Source organism: Eucyclogobius newberryi, unplaced genomic scaffold (assembly GCF_026437365.1).
Source record: "Eucyclogobius newberryi isolate DKJ021-1_F unplaced genomic scaffold, fEucNew1.0.hap1 SCAF_3, whole genome shotgun sequence".
Lineage (NCBI taxonomy): Eukaryota > Metazoa > Chordata > Actinopteri > Gobiiformes > Gobiidae > Eucyclogobius > Eucyclogobius newberryi.
In genome coordinates this window covers 27,003,121-27,015,707 of record NW_027315945.1, presented here as the reverse complement: position 1 = coordinate 27,015,707, position 12,587 = coordinate 27,003,121, and the positions used below count along the sequence as shown (strand labels likewise).

The 12,587-nt window shown below is 38.9% G+C and overlaps 1 protein-coding gene across 1 annotated transcript in view; it reads left to right on the top strand.

Moving 5' to 3' along the window:
- Positions 1 to 12,587, top strand: part of LOC140374548 (dynein axonemal heavy chain 11) — a 37,609-nt gene that overhangs the window by 13,316 nt on the left and 11,706 nt on the right. The window contains exons 34-58 of the mRNA XM_072461486.1: positions 45 to 177; positions 312 to 439; positions 969 to 1,117; positions 1,207 to 1,357; positions 1,431 to 1,562; positions 1,646 to 1,819; positions 2,391 to 2,595; positions 4,055 to 4,220; positions 4,431 to 4,533; positions 4,664 to 4,903; positions 4,985 to 5,146; positions 5,218 to 5,411; positions 5,516 to 5,678; positions 5,762 to 5,885; positions 5,963 to 6,105; positions 6,597 to 6,758; positions 8,150 to 8,383; positions 8,635 to 8,781; positions 8,859 to 8,972; positions 9,047 to 9,190; positions 10,047 to 10,229; positions 10,323 to 10,424; positions 10,490 to 10,624; positions 11,715 to 11,888; positions 12,223 to 12,458. Coding sequence (XP_072317587.1) covers positions 45 to 177; positions 312 to 439; positions 969 to 1,117; positions 1,207 to 1,357; positions 1,431 to 1,562; positions 1,646 to 1,819; positions 2,391 to 2,595; positions 4,055 to 4,220; positions 4,431 to 4,533; positions 4,664 to 4,903; positions 4,985 to 5,146; positions 5,218 to 5,411; positions 5,516 to 5,678; positions 5,762 to 5,885; positions 5,963 to 6,105; positions 6,597 to 6,758; positions 8,150 to 8,383; positions 8,635 to 8,781; positions 8,859 to 8,972; positions 9,047 to 9,190; positions 10,047 to 10,229; positions 10,323 to 10,424; positions 10,490 to 10,624; positions 11,715 to 11,888; positions 12,223 to 12,458 — 3,998 coding nt within the window. The remainder of the gene's footprint in view (positions 1 to 44; positions 178 to 311; positions 440 to 968; positions 1,118 to 1,206; positions 1,358 to 1,430; positions 1,563 to 1,645; positions 1,820 to 2,390; positions 2,596 to 4,054; positions 4,221 to 4,430; positions 4,534 to 4,663; positions 4,904 to 4,984; positions 5,147 to 5,217; positions 5,412 to 5,515; positions 5,679 to 5,761; positions 5,886 to 5,962; positions 6,106 to 6,596; positions 6,759 to 8,149; positions 8,384 to 8,634; positions 8,782 to 8,858; positions 8,973 to 9,046; positions 9,191 to 10,046; positions 10,230 to 10,322; positions 10,425 to 10,489; positions 10,625 to 11,714; positions 11,889 to 12,222; positions 12,459 to 12,587) is intronic.

Genomic DNA, 12,587 nt, shown 5'->3' with positions numbered 1-12,587 from the left:
TGTCTTTTCTGTATATTAACTAAGTAGACAAACACATTTTACAGATACTAAGAGTCCTTCATAAAACCTATGCAAACTTGAAGAAAAAGCCTGTCTGGAGTGACCTCAACCCAAAGGCCGTGGATACTGATGAATTGTTCGGTTTCATTCATCCTTCTACACGAGAGTGGAAAGATGGTAATCAGGACTTGTTATAATAAATAATAATTGAACAAAAGCAATGTATTCAGGAGCCTAACTTTGTCACTAAGTTAATAACACAGTCTGTGTTTATGTGTGTGAAATGCTGTGGTTCATTGTGGTTCATTCAGGTTTGCTCTCGTCGCTGATGCGAGAGCAGGCGAACATCTCCCAGCCTGGGCCTAAGTGGATTGTGCTGGATGGAGACATTGATCCGATGTGGATTGAATCCCTCAACACTGTAATGGATGACAACAAGGTCCCTCCCTCCTGTTAACACATTCACTCTTGTACAACACAGGGCACATAAAGAGGCTGCAGAAAGAATTGTTTTTCATTGAGTAAACTTGAATATCATTCTGTCAATATTTGGTACATGTCACTAAATTCGATTATAAAAAAGTAAAACCATTTCAAGCTTTTAATTGTAAAATGTATGTATTGTCTAGTTTATAATTGGTGAATTTGTATTTGTTTATTTTAGTAATTACAGTATAATTGTTAAACTATGATACTAGATACTCTGTATAAAGTGAAAACCTCTAAATAATTTCACAGTTTCATAACCTGACAACATTTTGATTTATTCTTAGAAATGATAATAATATATATTTGAATGATCGTAGACCAATCATGTGGAGTGACACCAACCAAACCATCCAAAATTCAGCTGTGAGATTGCAACCGTTCCAAATCATAGTGCAATTCATTCCATGCTACAATAATTGGGGAAAAGGGCTGAAAGAAAATTGGATGTTATTGTAATTGTGTAAAATGTTACCTTTCAGGTCCTGACTTTAGCCAGTAACGAGCGCGTGCCCCTCACCTCATCAATGAGACTGGTGTTTGAAATCAGTCACCTCCAGTCGGCCACTCCTGCCACCGTGTCCAGAGCAGGAATCCTCTACGTCAATCAGCACGACCTGGGCTGGAACCCGTGAGTCAAACCAAGACACGTCTGTTGTAGTTAGTCCAGTGATCTTCATGGATACAGAAGCTAATTGGAATGAACTGCTGTGATTTTAGATATGTTGCAAGTTGGATTGACCAACGGGAACGGCAGACAGAAAGAGCGCACCTCACAATACTGTTTGAAAAATATGTGCCGCGGTGTCTGGAGCAAACGAGAAACAAGTTTAAGACTATAACTCCTCTCCCTGACAGCTCAATGGTTCAGGTACGATATAAAGAGGTCGTTCTAACTGTGGTTGTTATTTGTAGTAATAGTAAAATAATTTATTCTTCTTCAGACACTCTGCTGTTTGCTTGATTGCCTTTTAACCTCAGAAAACATCCCATCCGACTCCCCACGGGACATTTATGAAACATATTTTACCTTTGCTTGCATTTGGGCTTTTGGCGGGGCTTTGCATCAAGATCAGGTATAATTATCTACAAAATGGCAAGTCAAGATTACTTTTATGAATTGAGAAGTATTACATTTCATGCAATATATTTTCATTAGCTCTGTGATTACCGTGTGGAATTCAGTCAGTGGTGGACCAAAGAAATGAAGTCTGTGAAATTACCAGCGCAGGGGACAGTTTTTGACTACTACCTTGATCCACAAACCAGAAGATTTTTACCCTGGTCCGATATTGTCCCCGCTTTTGAAATGACGACTTGTACACCATTACAGGTAAGAGTACAAGAACCTCACAGTTCAAGTTCGATTTAAAAAGAACAACTTTCTCAATAATAAATTACCCCTCGGAAATCATACCTCATTTAAGAGAAAAAAAATAACCAAAATGAACAATGTAAGCGTCTTAAAAATGTGAGCATGCCTGGGTGAACATAATGAGAGAGGGTAAAGTCACGTTGTGAGGTTATGGTAGGGTGCAAGAATGGATGATAGGCTTGCCACGGAGTCTGATTACCATCTAGTGAACCCCATATAAGACTGAGTGGGGGTGAAGCCACGAGCAACAAGGCTTGAGCGATCACCCACACACTATTGTCTTTCTTTATGCTCCTGCGTACAGCTGTGAATGCTCTAAAGCCTCTCGCTGGGCCATAATTAGTGGGGTTTTGTTCTCAGCAAATGATGCTATTATGACAGAATAGTTGTGGTCTACTGGGGAAATACAAGAAATTATAAATCACATGCAATTCACTGAACACATGTCTGTCAATAAATCACTAAAAGAAAGCCATAATAACCATGTATGTTTCCGTGCTCGCTCTCCCCGCTGTTCCTATGATTGCAGGCTGTTCTGGTACACACAGCGGAGACTGTGTGTCTGCAGTACTTCATGGACTTGTTGCTGGAGAGACGGCAGCCGCTGATGCTGGTGGGGAACGCCGGAGTGGGGAAGTCAGCACTTGTCAGGAACAAGTTACACTTACTTCAACAGAGTTACATGACGGCAAAAGTGCCACTCAACTACTACACCACATCTCACATGCTGCAGAGTAAGTGAAGTTTTTGGTGTGTTTTTGGTAAATTTGAGGACATCTACAGCTCCATCTACTGGTCATTAGACTTAGACAATAATGTCTTGATCCGTGAGGGGAAATTGCTTGGACAGTAATTCTAAATACAATAGTAAAGATAATGATAATGATGATAGTAATAATATTAATATTAATAATAATAATAATAATAATATTAATAATGTAATTAATAATAATAATAGTGATAAAAAGGTAAAATACAGCCATATTCATATGAGTACATTTACAGTGTAATATAAAATACTTACACAATACAATAATAGGAAGTGGGTTAAAGAAATGCAGTGCAAATTTCCGGGAGTGCTAACATAACATTGAGTTATCCAATCCAAGCACCTTTTCTTTAAAAAAAAGTGGATCAAAGTGCTTAACAGCAAGTAAAATATCAAACATACAAGCAATAAAAAAATCTGATAATAGGATGAAAAAATATCAGGCCGAGTTAAAAGCCAGTGCAAAGAAAGGAGTTTAAAGGGAAGATTTAAAATAGAACGACCCCGCCCATCTAATATGTAAAGGCAACTCATTCTAGAGTTTAGGAAATCCATGGTTAACTTGAGATTTCCTTTTTGTCTTAGGAAACACAAGTATGGACTGTTCAGATGACCCGAGGTTTATCTCTATTATCCAGCCACAGTCTGTTATCTATGAAAAGAACTATTTTAGACTTGTTTTTGTATTTTCAACAAAGACAAAAAACCTTTGAAGATTTAATGCTATATTGCATAGCATTAGAGCTTAAATTATAAAAACGACAATGGTGACGTTTCTCCGCCCATTCTCTGGGATGCAGCTAATGCAGTTCTGAGGGGCAGGGTAATTGCTGTCGCCTCGGCCAATTAGAAAAAAGGCAGAACAAACTAAACGATTTACAGAACTAACAATGTCGAAAGCTAAACATGCCGAGAGCAAGACTCCTCAAATGCTACAGGAAATTAATAAGATAAGAAGGGAAATTATTGACCTTGTCTCACAAGATTTTTTTTTTAAATTAATGCTTTTCACCAAACAAAGATATGAAAGTGGTCCAAAATTCTCAAAATTATTCCCTTGGAAGTTTATAAAACAACAGACAGAGACACAAATAGTTTTTAAAAGACAAGATAGGCAGAATAATAGAATAGAACAGAATAATTTGGTTAATAATTTTAACCAAACAAGACCAAATACAATCATCGTTAGAATACTTTTTTTAATACTTATCTACCAAAATATCAGGAAACGAAACATACGTTACTTTCTTTATACTTTGTTCCTTTCAGTGCGTCTATCAGCTTATCTGTTCTTCTCTTCTGTATCTACTTGCGTGCAACACCGACATTTCCCCATTGTATGGACAAAGAAAGGCTATCTTATCTTATCTTATCTTAACATTAACCCTTATGTTAATTATTATGATATATATTTTCTTTTGCAGTGAACCTGGAACAGCATTTGGAGAAGAGAACAGGCAAAACCTTCTCACCTGTCGGTAACAAGAGGCTGATTTATTTTGTAGATGACATTAACATGCCGGCTGTGGACACTTATGGCACAGTTCAGTCTCACACACTCGTCCGTCAACATCTGGATTATGGCCACTGGTGAGAAGAAGGAACAATCTGTATTATCATATATACATTAAAGATGTTATGCATGCCTTATTTCATACATTTTGCTACTATTATTATTCATTGTTGTATGTTGCATAGGCAAATTCCTAATTTGTGAATTCTGTTCACTTACAATGGCAATAAACCTCTTTCTGATTCTGATTCATATGACAATGTTATTTGTTTTCTATGTCCCTGCAGGTATGACAGACAAAAGCTGACCCTAAAAGAAATACACAACACTCAGTATATTGCGTGTATGAACCCAACTGCTGGAAGCTTCAATATTAACCCTAGACTACAGGTATTTTATTAATACTTTTGTATAAGTATGTAAGTCATGTAATACGTCCATGCTAAGTTTTACAAGCTTTTGACGAGTGCAAGTGTTAAATATTCACTTGTTATGCATTTATTATGTATTTTCTCCACAGAGACATTTTTCTGTGTTTGCCGTGAACTTTCCCTCATCTGATGCTCAGACGTGGATCTTCAGACAGATTCTTATGGCCCATCTGCAGCACCAGTCCTTTAGTTCACTGGTTCAGATAAGTGCCACAGTGGTGGTCCGCGCTGCCGTAACTCTTCATCACAAGATGGTTAACAGCTGTCTACCTACTGCCATCAAATTCCACTACATATTTAATCTCCGAGACCTGTCCAACGTCTTTCAGGTAGTAGCAACAGATTGATAGCATGCAAAGTGTTCTGTGAGTAAATATTAGGATGGGCTGATCTGATATGTATTTATTCAGGGCATTTTCATTGCTGGTCCTGACACAGTGAAAGACGGCACTGATCTCGCTCTGCTCTGGCTGCACGAGTCCTGCAGGGTCTACTCTGACAGACTGGTGGATGACAAAGACATGCAGCTCTTCCAGAGGCTGCAAACAGAGACGGCACATGAATGTTTTGAGGTAATAAATATGTGTGTAAATACTGAGAGATACTATCCAACACTGCCTGAAATACATGTTTAAATTTGCAGGATTTAGACAGGACAAGGATGACACTGCAGCCTCTTCTTTATTGTCACTTTGCTCAAATGGACGGCGAGTCATCTTACACCCAAGTGAGTGACTGGTCTGTGCTCAGGACCTTACTCACAGAGGCCCTGGACAGCTACAACGAGCTCAACGCTGCAATGGACTTGGTGTTGTTTGAAGATGCCATGCAACATGTGTGAGTCTTTCAGATCTTCTGTATTAAACTTGCAGTCACTAAAATAAATTGGCGGAAAACATATTTTTAAAGGAAATAATACAACAATCATCTGCTGTTTGTAGATGCCGCATAAGTCGCATCTTGGCGTCTCCCAGAGCTCATGGTTTACTGGTGGGAGTGGGAGGCAGTGGGAAGCAGAGCCTAACGCGTCTTGCAGCTTTCATTTCTTCTAATGAAGTTTTCCAAATTACATTGACTACTGGATATACTATCCAGGATCTAAAGGTACACAGTTACATAATATTACTGCAATTAATAAAACACTGTAAATCAGAGTGCGGTGCCTCATCTCATTTGTGTGGTTGAAGATGGACCTTGTGGGTTTGTTCGTTAAAGTCGGTGTGAAGAACCAGAGAGTAGTCTTGCTCTTGACTGAAGCCCAAATACCAGATGAATGCTTTCTTGTCATTATCAACGACTTTCTGGCATCAGGTTTGAAATTATATCTAACAATAACAGTTTTCGTGTTTGTGCTCTTATAAAACAGTGTAAGTGTTACTTGTGTACAGGAGAGATCCCTGAGCTCTTCACTGAGGAAGAGACGGAGGGGATAGTGTCAGGAGTGAGAGCTAAAGTCCGCTCATCTGGACAACTGGACAACAGGGAGAACTGCTGGAGGTTTTTTACAGAACGAGTACAGCAACAGCTTAAGGTCCGTTCTTAAACTTATGCGCTGAAAGCAAGTAACTGTGCAACTAATCAAATTTTAATTGTAACAACTTGGTTACAACAATAGTGCGATGGAAAAATGAATACATTATTTTTGAATTGTAAAGGGGTGGGCAATTATTTTCCTCCGAGGGCCATATTCAAATCCAGGCAAGTAGCGGAGGGCCGGCCCGCGATCATTGGTGTGAAAAAAAATATATAAAAAATTAAATATAAAATAAAATGTAACTTTTCTGTCAAATATAGGCTATTGAATCTATTATTTAATTCATTTCACGTCATATTTATTAAAGATACAAGTGTAGACAGATGCTTGAGGGCAAAAAAAAAAAATGAAAATAATAATAAAAAAAAAAAAATGACTTGGCATGTTTGGCTTGGCCAATTGAATTATTACAATAACACCTGTATATATATTCCCCCCCCCAAATGTAACAGTGTGAGCTAAAAAGGATTGTGTCTGATACGTTTTAGGTGGTGCTGTGCTTCTCTCCAGTTGGCAGTGCACTTCGCACGAGGGCGCGTAGATTTCCTGCATTATTCCAGTGCACCACCATCGACTGGTTCCACGCTTGGACCCCGGAGGCTCTGCAGTCCGTCAGCCACAGATTCATTCAAGAAATAGAAGGAATTGAGGTTTGACTGCCATCACCTGATTATGTACAATTTGATTACATATGTCTGTTGCATCTGTTTTCATAAAACTTTCATAATTTCCGACTGATTTGAACGAACACCTTGTAATTACCGCAGTGCAGCTGGATTAACTTTTGCGTAGATCCCTCATCATTAGTTGTGCGCTGAGCTACTGACAAATTGCTGAACGCATGCCTGAAGACTCTAAGTGAGTGCAGGCATATCATTGTTTTCCATCTCAACCAGGATCATTTGTGTTAATGGGAGAAGAGTGATTAAGCACATAATGACCCCGTGAGGAGGCACAGCTGTCACAACCAGCAAGTGTCCTCACATCTGAGCCATAAGAGCCACACGGAAGTCTCCTGCTCTATATGTATCTGTATATGTATCTGTGTGGCATATTTGTGTTATTGATAGAAAAAAAGAATGCTTCCAATTAAATAAAGGCTATACCAGGAGCAGTTCAATGTATGGATCGGTTTACACATGACAGGTCTGTATCTACAAAAGGTACAATGGAAGCTGTGGTCTTTTATACAGGGGAGGTAAAGTTGAGCTAATACAGAGTTTATGTAGGAAAGTTGATATGATTCTTAATTATTATTAGAAATTATGCATGCAACATCTTAGAAATAAAATAATGAAATAGTGTTTATCATAAATATGAATATAGGATGAAGATATAACAATTTTGAAACAATTACAATCAATTACTAAAAATTATACTCTTTGATATTATTGGGGATTATTAAAGATGCACTATTTCGCTTTTTTATTATTGTTGCTTTGCCTGGAATGTTCCTCAATATGGCATTAAACTTACCTGTTTTACAATTTTGAAATCACCGGTAGAACCATTTTGATGGCAGAAAAGTTCACTTTTAAGCACAGAGCAACAGGGGAAATTCTTTAGTTCATTTTAATTATTAGTGATTTTCCTCTGTCTCCTTTAATAACATTGTGAGTTATAGTAAGCTCTTGTCTCAGCATTTGTTTTAGTCTGTAATTGATTGCTATGATGAATGGAGTTGTTCTGTCACTATGTGTCACATCATAAGCCCACTTTGCATCCAGTGGCAATAGCAGGTATGCCGTGTTTAGAAAGTTTGAGAAGCCAAAGCGCCGTAATGTAAACAGTGAGCCCAGCGTTATGTCAGTAGCCTTAACACATTATGTTCACAGAGGTTTCAAACCCTAATCATTCCTGCTAGCTGCACTTAAATATCAGATTGAGTAAGTCAGGGCAGCCAAGTAAGACGGCAAAACTTGTAGATGAATTCAAAATTTATGAAGATAATATTTCAACTCCATCAGGATGGGATGTTAAACTCTACTCAATCCACCTTGCCCCGCTCCCCCCTGCCCCCACCTTCTGCTTATTTTTACAGCCTGCTGTCCAGGAATCCATCAGTCTTTTCATGGCCTATGTTCACACCAGTGTCAAACATGCTAGTGAAAAATACCAGCGCAATGAGAAGAGGTACAATTACACCACCCCCAAGAGCTTTCTCCAGCAAATCAGCCTGCACAGAAACCTGCTGGAGAGGAGCCGTGCCCAGCTGCAGGACAAGATGGGACGCCTGGACAGTGGCCTCCAAAAACTGCAAACCACCGCAGCCCAGGTAAAGGACTTTGTCGGATGTACTAATCCTTTTGATTATCAGCTTGTGTGAAGAACAAAAAAAAAATTACCAGGGGTTGTAATTACATTGGGTTGCATCAAAAATCATTCAATGGAATAATGCCAAAAATACTGATTAAGTACGGTTATAACTAAATGCTTTAAAGGGCTTATCGTTTTCTCTGGTGGAGAAGAAAGAATAATACATTTTACAATATCTTTGAATGTTTTATTGTTTTGTTCTGTTTTTAGGTTGAAGATCTGAAAGCCAAACTGGCTTCTCAGGAAGCAGAGCTGTCAATTAAAAACCAGAATATTGAAGCGCTCATTGCTAAAATTGGTCAACAAACAGAGAAGGTCAGCAGCAAGAGAGAAGCCGCGGATACAGAGGCACAGAAGGTGAGGTGTCTAATCACACTCACAGTGACTTTGACTTGATTTGTTTCATTTCTGCACATGTGTTCTGTTGTGTGCAGGTTGCTGTCATTCAGGCTCAAGTGGCCACTAAGCAAAAGGACTGTGAGAATGATCTCGCTAAAGCCGAGCCATCGCTCGCAGCAGCTACAGCAGCTCTCAACACCCTCAACAAGGTGGCACATCTCGCTAACCAGAACAGCTTGAATTCTAGTTGAGTAAATGCTTAACACGTTTGTTTTGTTTGTAGGTGAATTTGACTGAGATGAAAGCTTTTCCAAACCCTCCTGTGGCAGTGATCAATGTGGCAGCAGCTGTGATGGTGTTGTTGGCTCCTCGCGGTCGAGTGCCAAAGGACCGGAGCTGGAAAGCGGCGCGAGCCTTCATGGGCAAGGTTAAGCTGTCCACTGTGTCACTCACATCTGCCTGATTAATGTCAATCTAATTCACACAGACCTTGACCTAGCCTCAGTGGCTCAGATTGGATCTATGAATATGCCTATTCACAAAAACAAGGCCTGTGTCGCCTCATACACAAACAGTAGACCGGATTGATTCAGTTTTATGTTAGTTTATGAATAGGTCATTGATTTAAAAAAGGGGGGAAAAAGAAGAAACTCGGGTCATTGTCTGACATCATCTAAAATAGCCAATGTTTTAATTTACTTGGGAACAAAGTTCACAGTCGGAGATGCAAAAGGAGGAGGAAGAATGTAGTAATTCTTCCTGAGATTATACATGTGATGTTTATCAGAAATATGAATATAGTGTGACAGTAATAGTAATAAATAGAAAGAAATATTCTGACAAATCATTAAAAGTGATTTACTACAGTAAATGTTAATTCTGTTTATTAAATTAAATTAGATTTATTTTTGTAAAGACCAAAATCACAACAGTATTTGCCTCGCAGGGTTTTCCAAAATGTTTCATGTTTCCAGCAGAAACATTGGTCAATAACAGAGAAGCAGATTAACCAGTGTCACAGGAATAAGCAAAGGGCCTGAGCATCTCTTGTCCTTAGACTTAGACCCTCCTTGTTTATCTCTTCATCTTTCTAAACCTTTTAAATAATGTTGAACACAATTACTTTCATTTAACTTTTTAACTATTTGACGTTCCTGTTCATTGGTGTCTGAATGTTCAGTGCATGTGTGAAGGGCATAAATTCATAAAACTGTAGTTAAATAAGTCTTGTTCAATTGTTGATCTACATATGTAAATATATTTTTCAAACTTAATAACTTTAGGTGGATGATTTTCTACAAGTATTGATGTCATACGACAAGGAGAACATCCCAGAGACCTGCTTAAGTGTGGTAAAGCAAGAATATCTGAGAAAGCCTGGCTTCCATCCGGATCTGGTCCGGACCAAGTCTACAGCTGCAGCTGGACTCTGTGCCTGGATCATTAACATTGTTAGATATTATGAGGTTTGGCAGCACAAATATATAAGTGTTTTTGTGTTGATTATTATACAAGACAAGATATTTTAGTTTGATTAACTATCATTATTATGATGGCAGATTTACTGTGAAGTTATTCCAAAACGACAAGCTTTGGCACAAGCTAATATAGAACTGGAAATGGCTACATCAAAGTTGTTGGCTGTTGAGAAAAAGTTAATGGTATGTGTTTTATTATCACTTACTCACATTCAGTTTTTATAATATGTTTATTTGTTTGTGGTTAGGACCTTGATTCAACGCTCCAGAACCTCAAAGAACAGTTCAAAAAGGCAACAGCAGAAAAACTGAGCTGCCAGGAGGAAGTGTGCCGCACCAACCAGACCATACAACTGGCCAACCGACTGGTCAAGGGCTTAGAGGTAAACGTTTAGTGGCAGTGGGCTGCCCGGGGACAAGTAACCTGTTAATTACACACAGAAATCCTTGGAAAGTCAATAGTAACCAACTAAATTTAATCCGGTGTGTCCTGGCAAAACAAGGTGACAGCTGTCGATAAAATTCAGCACTGGGTGATTTCACAGCCTGGCTCAGAATGGCTCAGAATGGCTCAGAATGGCTCAGAATGGCTCAGAATGGCTCAGAATGGCTCAGAATGGTACTGGGGACTTGTGCTACAGGTAGAGGGGGCTGGACCACACAGAATGCATGGCTGAACTGGCCTCTGAACAGCATCCAAATAGAGCTCAAGAGATGAACTAACTGCTTCACAATGAACACTATGTTTTAGATTTCACAGCACAGCATTTAGGTAACACAATATTTCTGCAGCTCCTGTACTTAAAAGCTATCTTGGTGTTTGTTTTATTTCCTTACCTGCTGTTTGTCGGCACTATTTATTATCTTTATGGATGCTAATATGTAATAAACGATGGTCATTTCAGTGGCCATTTTGTAAGTTCGACTTTCTTATTGCTGAGAACAAATGTGGTTTGCATGCAGCAGCTTGACTTTTAAGCATATCAAGATAAATGTTTTGTCTTTATGGCATTGACCTGGAAGTAATAGTGTTGAGACTAATAAATCAGACCGTCTATATTTAATCATTAACTTACCTCAATGCCCCAACAGCTGTTGGAAATTAACAATGTCTAACCCCAGACTGAGTGATATTACAAGCAATCCATAATACATTAGGGTAAAATTATAGTGATTTTTAACTGTCTGGGAATGTATTATGTGACATATTCTAGATCCACTGCCCCTTGTAAGAAAATGCCACGCATGATTTATTGCTGTGGGGCTGTCACAGTCATAGTATTGAAGGCTTAAATAGATGGAAAATTGATGCTAAGTAAATACAGGCAAACTCCCAAAGATATTTTATAGGAATTGTTGTTTTTTTAGCTTTGATGTTATCAACCTGTGCAGCTTTTTGAGGACGCTTTTAGACAATTCTTGTTATGGAGGTGTTTCTTTTTGCCTCATTACAACATTGTATTATCTTTTTAGTCAGAAAAAGAGCGTTGGTCTTGTGCACTGGTGGAGTACGAGAAGCAGCAGCTGACTCTGTGTGGAGATGTCCTGCTCACCACAGCTTTTGTCTCTTACATGGGATATTTCCCTCTGCAATATCGCACTGAGCTTCTGAACGACAGCTGGATCCCATTCCTTCAGTCTGAAAAGGTAAACTTCATTTCAGCTTTATATTTCTTAAAAAATACAGTATTTGGATGACATTTTTGCATTTACCAGAACGATGCTAAATGTTACTTGTAAAGGCTCGGTTCTAGTTTAAGTTCTGTACAAATATAACATTGAAATACACACTGGATATTCTTAATTTAATAACGTCACAACTTCACAACAGCAACTTTTACATGATCTTGTAGGTATATTATATATTAAGTAGATGCCAAACAACAGAGGCTCTTTCTGCAAATACCTGCCATACAATAATTCCCTTATCATCTTTTGGCTCTTTCCGTCACAGTGACATTAGCGTTGCTTTCTCTTCCAGGTCTCCATCGCCCTGACAGACGGCCTGGACCCGGTCCTCATGCTTACAGACGATGCCACCGTGGCTGCTTGGCATAACCAGGGCCTGCCAAACGATCGGATGTCCATCGAAAACGCTGCCATCCTGACCACCAGTGAGCGTTGGCCACTTCTCATTGACCCTCAGCAGCAGGCCATTAAGTGGATCCAAAACTGGCTCGGATCAGAGCTGACTGTGGTGCAAATGGGACAGAGAGGGTGAGATGGGCTAATATCTTTTATACTTTTGCAGCTTGTGAGTTATTACTTATTGGAATATTTTTCTTCATGCGCACATAATCGTGGCAGTGGTTGAAGTGGTTATAATATGCATAGTTGTAGTTGTAG